Below are 15,861 nucleotides of genomic sequence, written 5' to 3'. Positions count from 1 at the left end.
AACAGCAAAGAGTTCTTTACTTATGTAAACTCTAGAAGGAAGGGGATGAATCAGATTGGTCCACTTGAGATCGATGGGTCAACTGTTGATGACCCTGCTCGGGTAGCTAACAAACTAAATGAATATTTTGCATCGACATTCACACATGAGGAGATATTCAGCGAGGGGAATGCCAGAGGTGTATTCAACTCTAGCAGTAAGCTAGAGAATCTTGTAATAACTGAGAGCAAAGTGGAGGAGAAATTGTTGAAGATAAACACAAGAAAGGCACCTGGGGTGGATGGGATCTATCCAGTTATATTAAAGGAGGCAGCAAAGGAGGTAAGCAAACCCTTAGCCATAATTATGAGAGCTTCCTTGGACTCAGGGGAGGTACCCATTGACTGGAGATGTGCAAATGTGACCCCAATTCACAAAGGGGGATCAAAGGCTGACACAAGTAATTATAGACCTGTGAGTTTAACTTCTGTTCCCGGAAAATTAATGGAGGCACTGGTGAAAGAAGCACTGCAGGATCATCTAGACAAGACTTCAGTTATAGCTAGGACACAGCATGGTTTTGTTAAGGGGAAGTCTTGCCTGACCAATTTGATTGGATACTATGATGCAGTCACAAAAGAACTGGATGCAGGGAATAACTTTGATATTATATACTTGGATCTTAGAAAGGCTTTTGATACTGTTGCACATGGAAGACTGCTGCACAAATTGGAGCAGTGTGGCATTGGAGGCAAGTTGCTGCTATGGATAAAGGGGTGGTTGAGGGGGAGAAGACAGAGAGTGGTAATCAATGGACACTGCTCATCGTGGACTAATGTTATTAGTGGAGTCCCTCAGGGTTCAGTATTGGGGCCTTTATTGTTTTCTGTATTTATAAATGATATTGATGATGGTATGTCAGGCTTAATGTCCAAGTTTGCAGACGATACGAAGGTTGGCAGGGTTGTCAAGGACACTACTGACACTATGCTGCTGCAACAGGATTTGGAAAGGTTGAGCAGATGGGCTTCGAGGTGGCAAATGAAGTTTAACATTGACAAATGTAAAGTACTACATATGGGAAACAGCAACCCCAGAGCAACGTATCAACTCTGTGGTACTACACTGACAGTGGTAGAGAATGAAAGGGACCTGGGGGTGGTGGTGCAGGCAGATATGAAGTTCTCTGAGCAGTGCAGACGAGCTGCAAGAGTAGCTCATGGTGTATTGTCAATGATATATAGGAATTTTTCTAGCAGGGATAAGGAGGTGATTATTCCCTTGTATAAGGCAATGGTCAGGCCACACCTAGAGTACTGTATACAGGCCTGGAGGCCTCATTTCAGGAAGGATGTAGAGCTGCTGGAACGAGTACAGAGAAGGGCAACTAGATTGGTGAATGGGACAAAGGGGTTCTCTTACGAAGAAAGGCTTAAGTTTTGCAAATTACAGTGTCTGGAAACTAGGCACCAGCGGGGTGATCTGATAGAGGTGTACAAAGCCTTGAATGGTTTGAGCATGCTCAATGCTGATGGGATTCTTCCTCTAGCTCAGAAAAATCACCTGAGAGGGCATAAATTCAAATTGAGGAAAGACAGATGTAGGATAGATGTGCGGAAGTTTGCCTTTAGCCAGCGGGTGGTTGGTGGGTGGAACAGACTTCCATCCCTTGTCGTGGAAGTTGATAGCCTAAATAAGTTTAAGGCTCAGCTGGACAGGTATTTCGAACGAACAGAGGGGTGAAGTGGAAGTGGTTATTTTTATTTATTTATGTTACTTTTTTTTTTTTTTTTTTTTTTTTGGCTGATGCTGCATAAGCTTGCTTTCTTGCATCAAATGCCTCTACTAATGCTAATGCTAATGCTAATGCTAATTGTGATTGAAAGTTTAATTTGTAATGGCCTCTTCTGTTTCGACCAAGTGTTTCACTTCTCCTCTCAATCTCCTCCCCCCCTCCCTTCTTACAAACTGTGTTTTTGTTTACTGTTTTATCAAAACCCTCTTTTGAGGTTTGGAGTTTTTTTTTTTTTTTCCAAAATTAAAACCAAGGTCTTGCAGAGTGGCAGTTTTTATTATTATTGCACAAAATCTAGGCAATGCATGGGAAAATATGAAATTGATGTATTTTTTTTTTTTTTTTTTTTTTTTATGAAACCTCAAACACGAGAGGTATTAAAACGGATAGTACTTAGTACCGTGCTTGGGTTGGAGGTTGAGAAGACAAGAGAAGATATTTATTGACATTAGACTTGAACTTCTGTAGACAGTGATTTTCAGGAAATACATATGAAGGAAGGTTGTTCTAGAAAACAGCAGTTGAATGAATAAACAAGGAAGATAAAAACTTGGTTTTGTGAGTTTGAAGTTGGACAATAAATGGATGTTGGCTGGTGATAGTATGTGTTCGGACTGTTTTCAAAGAGAGAGTGGGAATTATAGAAGCCAATTCAGAAGAACAGTGCCCATGGAAGTATCTGTAGAAAAGGCATGCAGCAGAAACAGTACATCTATGAGACAGTGAGTAAAGAGACTCTGTTAGAGATGAGTCATTAATTAACCTAAATGCCGTCTTCTGAATGGAATCTAAAAGCCTGAGAGAGGTTTTGGGGGCATCGCCCCAGATGTGGGAACAATATTCAATGGTAGGGCAGATTTGTGATTTCTACAGAATGAACAGCAGTTTGGAAGAAAAGTAATGCCGAGAGCGAAAGAGAAAACCAAGTTTTTTAGATGCAGAAAAAGCAATATTTGTAATGTGCTTGTGCAAAGAGAGATTGGAGGCGGGGTAATTCCCAAAAGAGATATATCATCTTGCTTAGAAATCGGAGTGTCACCAAAGATAAACATAGGAGCAGAAGAATCGTTTTTTGCGAGATACAGTAGACTCTCGATTTTCCGGGATGGATGGCAAAAAATTAATCCCAGATAATCGATTTCCGTTTAATCCAAAAATACAGAAGTCCCCGACATATGTAAGAGATACGTTCCAGGACTTCTTACTCCGTTGAGTTTAACACAACTATGGAATGACTAATAACATATTGATACTATATTATTATTGACAAATCTGAATTCAGCACGATACTTGATTATTAGTTTAATTTTTTGATCCAAATCGATCGCTTTCCTTTTCTTGGTAGATTTAGTAGTACAGCTGTCACTTATTCTCTTAGTCAGCACCATGATAATGGTCAAAGTGAATTTTCTGTAAAGGACTTCACAGGGTTAAGGCGAAAACTCACTATTATCACACTGCGGAATCCTCACATTTTACTAAAGCACATTTCTTGAGGTCGCTACCAAAAAACAATAAAAACAATTTGCACTTTCCAAGTTATTGGGCTTTTCTGTTAGTGCAATTCATTATAAATGGGGCAATTCATAGTAAATTCGATCTTATTGCATTTGTAATAATACTGATAGCTGGAATTCTGTGGGTTTTTATGTTATTATGGTGAAATGTGTGTCCCCTTCACTAAAATCTTCAATCATGTGAAAAAAAAAACCATAAACAAATTGTAAGAATCTTCTCTTCTTTCCTATTATTTTGCTTGTTACTCCGTATCTCACTTGTGCAATTTGTGTGTGCCATGATCGTCGTTATTAATTGCTTATTTTATGTTATATTTTTTTTTGTATTATATTTTGCAATCCTAAAAAAAAAAAATTTGAGTGAAAAAAATGTACATAAGTCTGAAGTTGCGTAAGTCAGGGACTAACTGTATCGAAAAATTTTCAGCAACCTACGCAAAAAATTTGGGAATCCCTTTATTTTTTACGATGTTGCGTATGGTTTGGTCACCAACGTTATAATGGTTCATCATTAAAGATTTAACAGACGCACCGTTTTCAAAATTTTCAATAATTTCAAGTTTTGGTTTAACTGAAAATGCAACTCCTTTGCGTTTACCCATCATTTTCACGATTTCTTAACAAAAAAATAAAATTATTTACTATTAAAAAAATTTCTTCATCCCTGACAAATAACGAAACAAAATTTCTTTTTGCGGTGCAACAGAACACAACAATCGACATGATGCACTAAACCAAACTAAACACATTTCTTCTGCTTTTTTTTTTTTTTTTTTTTTTTGAGCGGCAGGGGTTGCAAGATAATAGGTACATTAATCTCCCAATGAAGACTTATAATGCCGCTTCTTTTCGCTTATTTTCCACTTGCAAAACATCTGTTTATACCTATTCTAGTTATTACTTGAATTTTATGATTTTAGGTTGGGTTTATTTATTTATTTTTTTTTTTTAATTTGGAGTCTTCAAGTGTTCCGGTTAATCCAATCCCGGTAAATCTAGAGTCTGCTGTATAAGACAGTACTGAGTTTTAGAAGGATTGAAATCTAAGTTGCCCCACTGGAGAATTACCTGGAGATCAGGATTTAAGGAATTGGTAGCAGATGTTCGAGAAGTTGAAGCTGATTGAGCAGGGTAGGTTTTATATCATAGTTTTGCCTATGATAGCACATTGCTATCATAGGCAGAACTATGGATAGGATTTCCAGTCAATGGAAGAAGGTCATTAATATACAAGAGGAAAAGAGTGGGGGAAAAGAACTGAACCATGGGAACATCGGCATTACTGGAAAAGTTGGAAAACAGAAAGCCATCTACCATCACCCTCAGTGAGCGATCAGAGAGAAAACTGGATAACCAATTACAAAAAACAGTTCACAAACCATGAGATGGAAGCTTGTTTAGAAGACCTTTATGTCAAACACGAACGAAAGCCTGTGAGATGTCAAGAGCAACTGCTTGTGTTTCACCGAACTTTTCCATTGAATTTGTCTGTAAATGGGTAACAAAAGCCATAATATCACCATGGATGGACACTGACGGAATCCATACTGGCGATCATTGATCAGATGGAAGGTTTCTAGTTAGTTTAAGAGTTGGCGGTTAATTGATTTCTCCATTACTTTAGAAAGAGTAGAAGTAATTGAAACGGGATTATAATTGAATGGGAGAGATTTGTCATCCTTTTTAGGAACTGGCTGAATATGAGCAAATTTTCAAGCAGAAGGAAAAATACCTTTGGAATAAGAAAGTGAAAAAAGGCGGCAAAGAACAGGAGTAAGTTCAGAAGCACAGGTTTTGAGAACACATGGAGAAATACCATCAGGACCTGCAGCTTTCTTAGCATCAAGATTCATCAGAATTCTTCTGATATCCTTTTGATGGAAAACCACAGGAGTCATTGAATGGAACGTGTTGGGAATGGTGGGAGGTGTTTTACCATGATCATTAATACATGAGTTGGAAGAAAAATGGGATGCTAGCAGGTCAGCTTTATCCTTGGCTGAAGTGACAACAGAACCATCTGGTTTTGACAGAGGTGGGAGCAGAGATGGGCAAAAGTTGCGGCCAAATCTTTGGCAAGAGACCAGAATGCTCAGTTACCATTAGGGCAAGAAGCACATTTTTTACTCTTAGCCTGTTCAAAATCTAGTTTGGACTGATTAATAACTGCTTTACAATTGTTGCGAGCTTTGGTGTAGGCAGAAAATGAAACTGAAGAATTGGAAACAGGCCAATTACGATATGCAACATTCTTCTCTTGAACAGCCTTGGCGCATTTATTGGAAAACCAAGGTTACATAAAGGACCAGATTTTAAAGTGGAGTGTGGGATAATGGATTCCATTCCTACAAGAATAATTTCACTGACACAATCTGAGCAAACGTTGACATCAGTTGACACAATCTGAGCAAACTTTGACATCGATAGTAAGAAAAAGTGTGGCAGGGGATACATGCTATATGAAGTAATGAAATTTTTGAATATGGCATACACATGGTAAGAATATACCCAGATCCTTGACATAATGTAGCCTCGACAAGGCCCCCTGCATACACACTACTCGGACTCCCTTCAGTCACTATCTGGTAGAGTAGAGGTTGCAAGATTATTCACAACTGATCCGGAAGCCTCCTAAAGAGTTATGAATAGGTCCAGTGAACTAACTAGCGGCCGGCCTGCGAACACCATTTTAGAGCTGTACCCTCGAAATGTAAGGAAGATTGGATCTCGCCACGATGTCCATCATAACCTCAAAAGGCATCGTCATGCTGCATGGTGGAAGAGATGGGGAATGGTTGACTGGAACTTAGCTCTGGAGAGTAAACATGGGTTCCACCACTTCAAGCCTCCAATAAGCAAAGTGGTGGTATTGCACTGGTTGATGAGAGTCATCTACCACCTAGTATTGCTTGGTAACACAGAGGGGCAGCATTCCTCCATGTGGTGTGGGTGACACACCTCGATCACTGCATACGTTAGTTCACACCTGGGTGGTCACCCACAGTGCACTGAGTTGCAAATCAAGTTTACTCAAAGCTATGTACAGAAAGAGGCTTTTGCATTGAACTGCATTATGTCTACTTCACTTATTGCACCATCTTGCGTATTGTGGACATATCTCATTAACAAGTTCTCATCTTCCCAATACCTACCTGCCCACGAATGACCCAAAAAGATCAAAACGCTGGTCTAATAGATTTGCAGACTGACTCTGAGCTATTACAGAAGAGGCTATTACAAACCATCAAACTCTCAACCTCAGCTAAGCTGAGGTTGAGAGTTTGATGGTTTATAATAGCCTCTTCTGTTTCAGCCAGATGTTTTTCATCTCTACTCTGCTCTGCTGGTTTTTTTTTGTTTAAGAAGTGGAGATTTTCTCTATCCTAAAGTTAAACTAGGTCTGGTGAGATTGCATTTCTAATTGAATCAACAGTCATTTGAATTTACTAATTAAATTATTGTATTTTTTACAAATAGCATACACTTTAAATAAAAAGCAGTGTACCATTTAGAGTAGTGCAATACTAAGATAACTTGTGCCAAAGTGCTTCCACAATATGAGATTGATGCACTAATTAGCAAATCCAGTTTGCTCAAAGCTTTGTACAGTAAGACACTATGCCTCATTAGTTAACTTAATCGTAGTTTTATTTTTTTGCTAATCATTCATATCCGAAAACTCACTGGAAATAAATTTTTGTCATACTTAGGATCATCGAGTCCCTATTCTCCTGCTAGCCACAGAATGACTGTTCCCACAGCATTAAGAGGTGAGGTTATATTTCTAATTGAATCAACACTTATTTGAATTCACTAATTAAATTATTGTATTTTGTACAAGTTCTTTGAGGCGCCTCCGTAGCCAGGTGGGAAGGAGCAGAAGTACGTAGCACATGCTTCTTGATTAGACCGGGGTTCGAGCCCGTCACCACCAAATACGGAGGATGCGGAAAGGTCGGGGAATGACCACCGCATATCCCGGAGCAATATGGCCTTAGTTGCTAATGCTCCTAAAAAACCAAAATAACTAACTAACAAGTTCTTTGTTTGTTAAAAAATGCAGTATTCAAAGTGCTTAAAAAAAAGTAGAAATACACAGCCCATTGAATTGTGGACACCTTCATTGTGATTTATACAGTCAAATTCACAAGTCTGGCTATTCTCTAAAGCATGTTCTAGCCAATTATGAAGGATGGTGATTTCACTTTTGAAGTTGGCCCAGCAGTGTTGATAAATATGACACTGTATCCCAATAATATTGATAAATTTGTTAGGTTATGGAGTTGTTTAATTCAGAAACTGAAACTTAGAATGAGTTGCCTAAAAGAAAATTAAGTGGGCCAAAAGATTGTGGTCTCTCAAAACACATATATAGGTCCGTGTCTGTTGCAAAAAAAAGGTACACTAAAATAAACATTCATTTTATTTTTAGTGTACTGTAGTACATACGATATGTTTACTATACCTTACCTTACCTTTTTAAAAAATTAAAAAACTGCCATTGTCCAGTACTGGGCACATAAAGGTAATCCCCCCCCCCCCCACTTTTATGACTTAAAAAAAGCCATCCAAAATCTGGCAAGAATTACTTTTTTCATAGAATTACTTTTCTCTTTATTCAAATTAGTAGACAGCCAGAGTAAATTGTTTTTTTGAAATGATAGTGGGAAATATGTATTTTTTTCTACATTTATTAAACTGTTTTCTTTGTTGATCAATAATAGCTGCCAAACTTCTATTTTGGAAATGGGGCAACTTTGAAACAGGCACACACACACAGCCTTCTCCACTGTTCAGTACCTTTCAAGATCTTTTCCATCTATAACATTAGCATTAGTAGAGGCATACGATGCAAGAAAGCAAGCTTATGCAGCAACAGCCAAAAAAAAAAAAAAAAAAACCTTCCCATTTCATCCCTCCATTCATTCCAAATGCCTGTCCAGCACAGCCTTAAATTCATTTAGGCTATTAGCTTTCACAAAAGATGGAAGCCTTTTCCACCAATGAACTACCCGCTGGCTAAAGGCAAATTTCCGCACATCTATTCTACAACTATCTTTCCTCAATTTGAAACTGTGCCCCCTCAGGTTCTTAGTCTGAGCAAGATGAAGAATCCCATCAGCATTCAGCTTGCTCAACCCATTCAAGGCCTTATATACCTCAATCAAATCACCTCACAGGTGCCTACTCTCCAGGCATTGCAATTTGCAGAACTTAAGCGTTTCTTGGTAAGAGCACCCCATTTTTACCTTTCCAATCTTGTTGCCCTTCTTTGTACTCATTGTAGCAACTCTACATCCTTCCTAAAATGAGGCCTGCAGATCTGTACACAGTACTCTAGGTGTGGCCTGACCATTGCCTTGTATAATGAGATTATCACCTCCCTGTCGCCACTAGCAAAATTCCTATATATCATTGACAAGACTCCATGACTTGCCCTGGCAGCCTGTCTGCACTGCTCAGCAAACTTCATATTTGGCTGCACAATTACCCCCAGGTCTTTTTTACTTTCGACTTCCCTGAGTGTCATACCACCCAGTTGGTACATTTCTTTTTGGTTATTGCTACCTATATGCAGTACTTTGCATTTGTCAATGTTAAACTCCAGTTGGAGTAGCATACTGTCATTAACAACCCTGCCAACCTTTGTATCATCTGCAAACTTGGACATTAAACCTGATATACCTTCATCAATATCACTGATAAATATGCAAAACACCAATGGGCCCAACACCAAACCCTGTGGAACTCCACTAATAACATTTGTCTGCGAAGAGCAGTGTCCATTGATTATCACTCTCTGTTGTCTCCCACTCAACCATGCCTTTATGCATTGTAGCAGCTTACCCTTGATGCCATACCTCTCCAATTTGTACAGCAGCCTTCCGTGTGCAACAGTATCAAAAGCTTTCCGGAAATCCAAGTATATGATATCAAAATTATTTTTGGCATTCAGTTCCTTTGTGACCACATCATAGTAACCAATCAAATTGGTCAGACAAGACCTCCCTTTGACAAACCCATGCTGTGTCTTAACTATTACTGCAGTCTTGTTTAGATGATCCTGCAATGCTTCTTTAACCAGTGATTCCATTATTTTCCCTGGGGAAAACAAGTTAAACTAACATGTCTGTAGCTCCTTGTGTCACCTTTTGAACCTCCTTTGTGAATTGCAATTCACATCCTTGAACTCAGGGGAGGTCCCCATGGACCTCCCCTGAGTTCAAGGATGCTCTCATAATTATGGCTAAGGGTTTGCTTAGTTGCTTTGCCGCCTCCTTTAATATAACTGGAGAGATCTCATCCACCCCAGGTGCCTTCCTTCTGTTTAACTTCAACAATTTCTCCTCCACTTTGCTCTCAGTTATTACAAAATCACTTAGCTCCCTGTTAGCGTTTGATAAACTTCTGGCACTCCCTTCATTGAATAACTGCTCATGTGTGAATGTAGGTGCAAAATACTCATTCAGTTTATCAGCTACCTGAGCATGATCATCAATAGTCAACCCATTTATGTTAAGTGGTCCAATCTGATTCATCCCTTTTCTTCTAGGAAAAACACTAGGAAAACACCTTGCTGTTTTTCTTTGCATCCTTTGCCAAAGATTTCTCATAATCTGCTTCGTCTGCCTAATCTCCTTTATGACTTGATTACAGATTAGTTTATACCTGCCATGGGCTTCTGTGTCGCCTGATACTTTATATGCATCCCATACATTCTTCTTCTCTGCCACTATCCTCATTAATTCATCTGACATCCATTTTAAGCATAAACCTTGAACAGTATTTCTTAGTTGGAAATGAAAAGCCTAGTAGCCTCCAGAATTAAGTCCCTGAAGGCTTCCCATTTAGAATTCACTGTTGGTAACATCATCAGTTGATTCCACTGTACAGAATTTAAAAACTGAGACCTCTGTAATCACCTTTATGAAAGCAAAAGCCCTTCCCTTGAGCCTTGATGGTAGTTACACCTTTAAATAATTCCCATATCAATACGTTGTGATCACTGTCGCCCAGTGGTTCCTTTTTCTGCAGATTCTTAATGCATGAAGAATCACTACTGATAATCAAATCAAGAGTATTACTGCCTCTGGTTGCCTCTCGAACATGTTCCTATAGACAACAGTCATCCAATAAATCCACAAAAGTCTTGCTATTGTGCGAGTGACCAACCCCCACAAATTCTAATCAGTATCTGGAAAGTTAAAATCTCCCATTATAAGACATTCTGGTTTACTGGTCTACTCTATTTCTCTGCACAATTGCTCATTATACTCATCAGATTCATTAGGCCTGTAACACACACATACCCTTATTTTTCCTTTCCCAGTGCTTATGAAACACCAAACAGCTCAACATTGCATTGTCCACCAACATCAGTTGGATGCACTTCCTTAGATTTTGTGTTTCTTAACTATCAGCATAATCATTCCTCCCTTTCTGTCCTGTCTATCCTTTCCGTATACATTTTACTCACCATATTCCAATTCTGCACTGCTTATGTCTCTGTGACACCAAGTCTCCGATATCCCCACAGTATCTGCTTTTGATGTCTTGACTGCACTTGAAGCTCATCAAATTTATTGACTATACTCCTAGCATTGGTGTGCATGCAAGTATACATGCACCTTTTTCTACTCTTAGTTACTCTAACACAGCCTATGTATTTACTTGTTCCACTATGACTTCCAGCAGTCCGGGAAATCTCCATTACCTTGCTTTCCAGTCTGCTGCCCATTCTAATAGAAGCAGTGCAAGGATCCTTTTGCCTCTGACTGCGGCCACTGTTTACCTTATAGTCTGTGTATCCCCCTCCACGCTAGCAGTTTTCCAACCCACCTAACACTGCCTCGATAGCATCAGCAAATATTTTTGCACCCTTTCTATTTAAGTGTATTCCATCCCTGTAGAAGCAGTCTCTCCTGTCAACAATCACAGAACGGGCTGAAAAAATTCTTCCCCTTGAGCCTTGCACAATCTCTTTAGGGCCGAATTGATTGACAAGGTCTCGTCATATACTCCCTCCTATCGTGTCTGAGCAGAATTGCAGACACTTTCACATTCCACCCTAACTCGCAACTTTTTTTCAAAATTGACCTGTACTTGTTCAGTAAATCTGCAGATCTCTTACTCTTAATGTCATTAGTTTCAACGTGCACAACAATATCACCTTTTGTGTCCTGAAAAGATGATATCTGCCCTACAATGTCACCAGCTTTTGCCACTGGTAGACATACCCTGGTCCTGTTCCACCTATCCTTTGTACCAATTGTGTGGTACTACACTTAAGGTGGTAGAAAATGAAAAAGGACTTGGGAGTAATTGTGCAGTCAGATATGAAGTTTTCTGAGCAATGCAGACAGGCTGCCAGTGCAGGTCATGGGGTTTTGTCAATGATATATAGGAATTTTGCTAGCAGGGAAAAGGAGGTGATTGTCCCTCTGTATAAGGCAATGGTCAGGCCACACCTTGAGTACTGCGTACAGGTCTGGAGGCCTCATTTTAGGAAGGATGTAGATTTGCTTGAGTGTGTATAGAGAAGGGCAACAAGATTGGTGAGGGGAATGAAGGGATCGTCTTACCAAGAGAGGCTTAAGTTCTGCAAATTGCAGTGGCTGGAGACTAGGCACCTGCACGGTGAGCTGATTGAGGTGTATAAGGCCTTGAATGGGTTGAGCACGCTGAATTCTGATGGCATCCTTCCACATGTTCAGATTACGAACCTAAGGGGGCATAAATTCAAATTAAGAAAAGATAGATGTGTGGAAATTTTCCTTTAGCCAGCGGATGGTTAATTGCTGGAACAAAGTTCCATCTGTCGTTGTGGAAGTTGATAGGTTAAATAAATTTAAGGAGGACCTGGACAGGCATTCGGAGGGAATGGTCTGTTTTTTTGTTTTTTTTGGCTGATGCTGCATAAGCTCATACACTTGCTTTCTTGCATCACATGCCACTACTACTACTACTACATAGTATATTCTCCGTCTCCCTGACAATAGAGTCACCAACAATAACTAGTTCCTTTGGAACCAGCGCATTCTGCCTTGGAGATTGCCTCTGTGTTGCCTGATGCAGAGGAGTGAGCTCTGTCGAGCTGGGCAGCTGGGAGCCAGATGGGCCTCTCATTAATTTCTTCGAGGGCAATTACCCTACACATCAAGCTCTCATAGACGCCCATCAGAATGCTGAGTTGGCACCTAATTTCTTGACACTCCAGACACCTAGCACCCACAAAGGCATCCGCATTGGCTAGATCATGTCCTGTTTTAGAAAGGTCGGCAAACGTTTCACATTTCGCTCAATTTTTGAGACTGTGATGCATTGGAGAATCGCCCCCTTCGTTTCTCCCCCTAGCCACAGCACTCTCGCTAGTCTGTGATCTTTGCTGCGCAGCTCTAGTCTGGGTGATGATTTCCGTTTAATTACAATTGAATTAACAACGAAATTTAATAAGATTAATAATAAAGTTTTACTTTATACCTTCGCTATCGGTTCGAGATATATATATATATATATATATATACGTTAAGCTATTTCTTATCGACTGCAATATGGCGGCTAGTTCAACAATATTGGCGGCAACACCGGGAATCTTAACTTCCAAAAATCGCGTTAAATTCAAAATAAGAAGCTAACGAATGCTACTAAACCTATTTAATATCTTCGTAAAACACAATGTACTATGTTAGATAACTAAGAATACGTTAAAAATTAAAAAATACTTATCCCTTTACAGCAGCCAAAAATCCACCATCCGTACTGTTCTGCGATCATACTGAGACAGTTCCTTTAGTTAACTCAAGAACTGCTATGCAGATATGTTTGTTCAATGCCTGGATAAAATTTACTCCATTCAAACAGTTCCGGTATTTTTCAATGTTATTTGGTTTTTAGGAGCATTAGCAACTAAGGCCATATTGCTCCGGGGATATGCGGTGGTCATTCCCTGACCTTTCCACATCCTCCGTATTTGGTAGTCGCGGGCTCGAACCCAGGTCTAATCAAGAAGCGTGTGCTATGCACTGCTGCTCCTGCCCTACGGTGGCGCCCTTTTCAGTGTAATAGAGAAAATATACTGAAACAGAGATCCTTCTTGAAAATGATTTGTAAATCACATTCTGTTGCATTTTTTGTGGGAACATTACGTGTCTGCTTGATTGTTGTAATTAATTTTATTTATTCATTTATAATGCAATGCCTGTTGCTTGCATCTCAGTGTAATGTTTATATTTACTTTTTAAAAAGGCCTATCAGAATGCATAATTTGTTGTTTATTTCTGTTAATGTATCCCTTCCTACACCATATGTATATTTTATGATTTGTAGTTTTCTAGCATAATGGTAAAGAAATTTATCAGTGAGATATAATATTTACCCACGTGTGTGCCAGAATCTCAAGATTTCACATGCGTGCTTTCATGTATTCTTCAATTGTGAAGAACATTAATAATGAAGAACATTTGAATAGTTACTTTTGATAATTAAATATGAAGAACATTATAATAGATATGTTTGAAAATTTACTTTTTGCTAGAGAGAGATGCTAAAAAAAGTTTGATACTTTATGCTAATAACAAAACAATTGTTTTTAGAATCTGTATCAGGCAGTTGCATTTGTAAGACAAAAGCTATTCACTGTCTCCTTTTCTGGCTTGGGGACAATATTTTCAAGTTGAATTGAGAAACGTAACCAATGTATAGTTTAGTAAACTGTTCATGGTTAAAATTTTAAGAATGAAGTGTGTTAAAGGCATTATATGATGAATACTCAAAATGTTTTCAAAAATTTTTTTTTTTTTTTAAATTATACATCTGTGCATTGGAGTTTTGCGAAAAGAAAATTTTAAGTTTTTAAGTATATGTCCTCTAGTTTGTGCTACCTATTAGTTTGTGCTGCACTACTAATAAGTAATGCTGCTTTAAAATGTGTTTACCAAACCAAATTTCTGCAAAATTCAGGCTTTGTTGTGCCACAATTATAATGGTGCTGAAGGACATTATGAATGTAGGAATGACTAGCTTTAAATAAATGTAGACTGCATGTCATTGTATTTGCATAGTAAGTTGGAATTATTTAATTAACTCTCAATTTATATGCCAAACAATTCTGTAGCACTCTCATCGGTGGGTATAATACAAAGAAATTGAATTTTACCTGCAAGGATGCCAGAAATCAAGTTGACCAAAAAAACCATCAAGCACTGTAACAGCTTTTACTTAACCCTTTCCAGGGTACATTTATATTACATAAATTTATATTTTATTTTGCTTGCGTGGGCTCCAGGGAGTATATATATTTATTTACATTTTCCAAAGTTGTTTTATATATATGAATACAAAAAAAGCTCTAATGAACAAATTGTTTTGATATCTTCCAATGCATGCTGCCATCTATTATTTGTGTTTAAAAATAAAACGAGACAGTTTTAATAGATGGCTACATGAAAATAGCACTGAAAATTATAGATGGAGGAGGAGTTTATACCTGTCAGCCATTTATTGTCCAATTTGACTTTTAAAAAAAGCCAAAGTTCTTTACAATTCGCACCTAGAAATTTTTGTAATTGAATTAAATGGTGTGTGTGTGTGTACACACACCATTTAATTCAATTTGGTGGAAGGCATTATTTGTATATATACAGCAGATATTACTGTGTTAAAATAATAACCACAAGTTTTTTTTACAAATTTTTGATTTGATTTCTGACAATAATTTCACTCAAAATAATAACAAATTAATACTTAAAATAACATCAAATTAATACTTAAAAACATGTTGGTGTAGAGTTTGTTTTTGCAATTTTTTAGAAATTCCATTAAAAAATTTATACCATGGAACCAATAGCAAAAACCTTGCTGTATGTAGCAGACTCTTGTTCAACAAACTAAATAAAAAAAAAATGTACTGTTCTTTCTATCAGATAATCAGGAACTCAAAAACATTAAAGTACATATAGTTGTAAACAATATGAATTTGAAAGAAATTTTTGCTATCTCAGCAGATGTCTCTCTTAATACCTTCTATGTCAGGATGACGTCTGAATAGCTACCTAATGGCTCGTATCCGTGTACCAGTAAACACCCACAGAAGCATAACTTTAAAATGAACGACATTAAAACATGAGTATTGTTATGGTGGAATTTGGATCAGTATTATATTGCTCAGGTATGAAAAAAATGTCTTCAAAAAATCATTGATCTCTCAAATTGAAAAGCTACCACAATGAGTTGCCTACACTGTACTACTAATAAGTAACTATTTCTATGAAAAATACAATTATAATATTACTTATTAGTGTGCGGTCCCTCCCCCAAAATGACCGTTTTCATTGGTTGTCAGCATCTCATCAGCAGAAGGCTGATGCTACACACTCCAAGTGTAGCATTGACAACCAGTAGTAGTATAAACTTACAAGATGAGAAGTGCCAAATGGTTTCAAGAGTAACTTTACAGTATGTGAGTTGAGGAAGCTTGACCCTGCTGTATTTAATACACTATTATTAATTAATCTGGCATTTAATACAGTATTGCTTTCACTGTTGCATAGCCCAGGTATGAAAAAGGATAAA

The 15,861-nt window shown here is 38.1% G+C and overlaps 1 protein-coding gene across 4 annotated transcripts in view; it reads left to right on the top strand.

Moving 5' to 3' along the window:
* Positions 1-15,861, top strand: part of LOC150087077 (single-stranded DNA-binding protein 3-like) — a 538,273-nt gene that overhangs the window by 407,435 nt on the left and 114,977 nt on the right. For all 4 annotated transcript variants that reach the window (XM_090371800.1, XM_090371798.1, XM_090371799.1 and 1 more), the window contains one exon: positions 7,002-7,061. In XM_090371800.1, the coding sequence (XP_090227926.1) occupies positions 7,002-7,061 (60 nt within the window). The remainder of the gene's footprint in view (positions 1-7,001; positions 7,062-15,861) is intronic.

This window comes from Mastigoproctus giganteus, chromosome 4 (genome assembly GCF_048544385.1).
Source record: "Mastigoproctus giganteus isolate SK-2022 chromosome 4, ASM4854438v1, whole genome shotgun sequence".
Classification (NCBI taxonomy): Eukaryota; Metazoa; Arthropoda; class Arachnida; order Uropygi; family Thelyphonidae; genus Mastigoproctus; species Mastigoproctus giganteus.
This window is presented reverse-complemented; position numbering and strand designations above follow the sequence as displayed.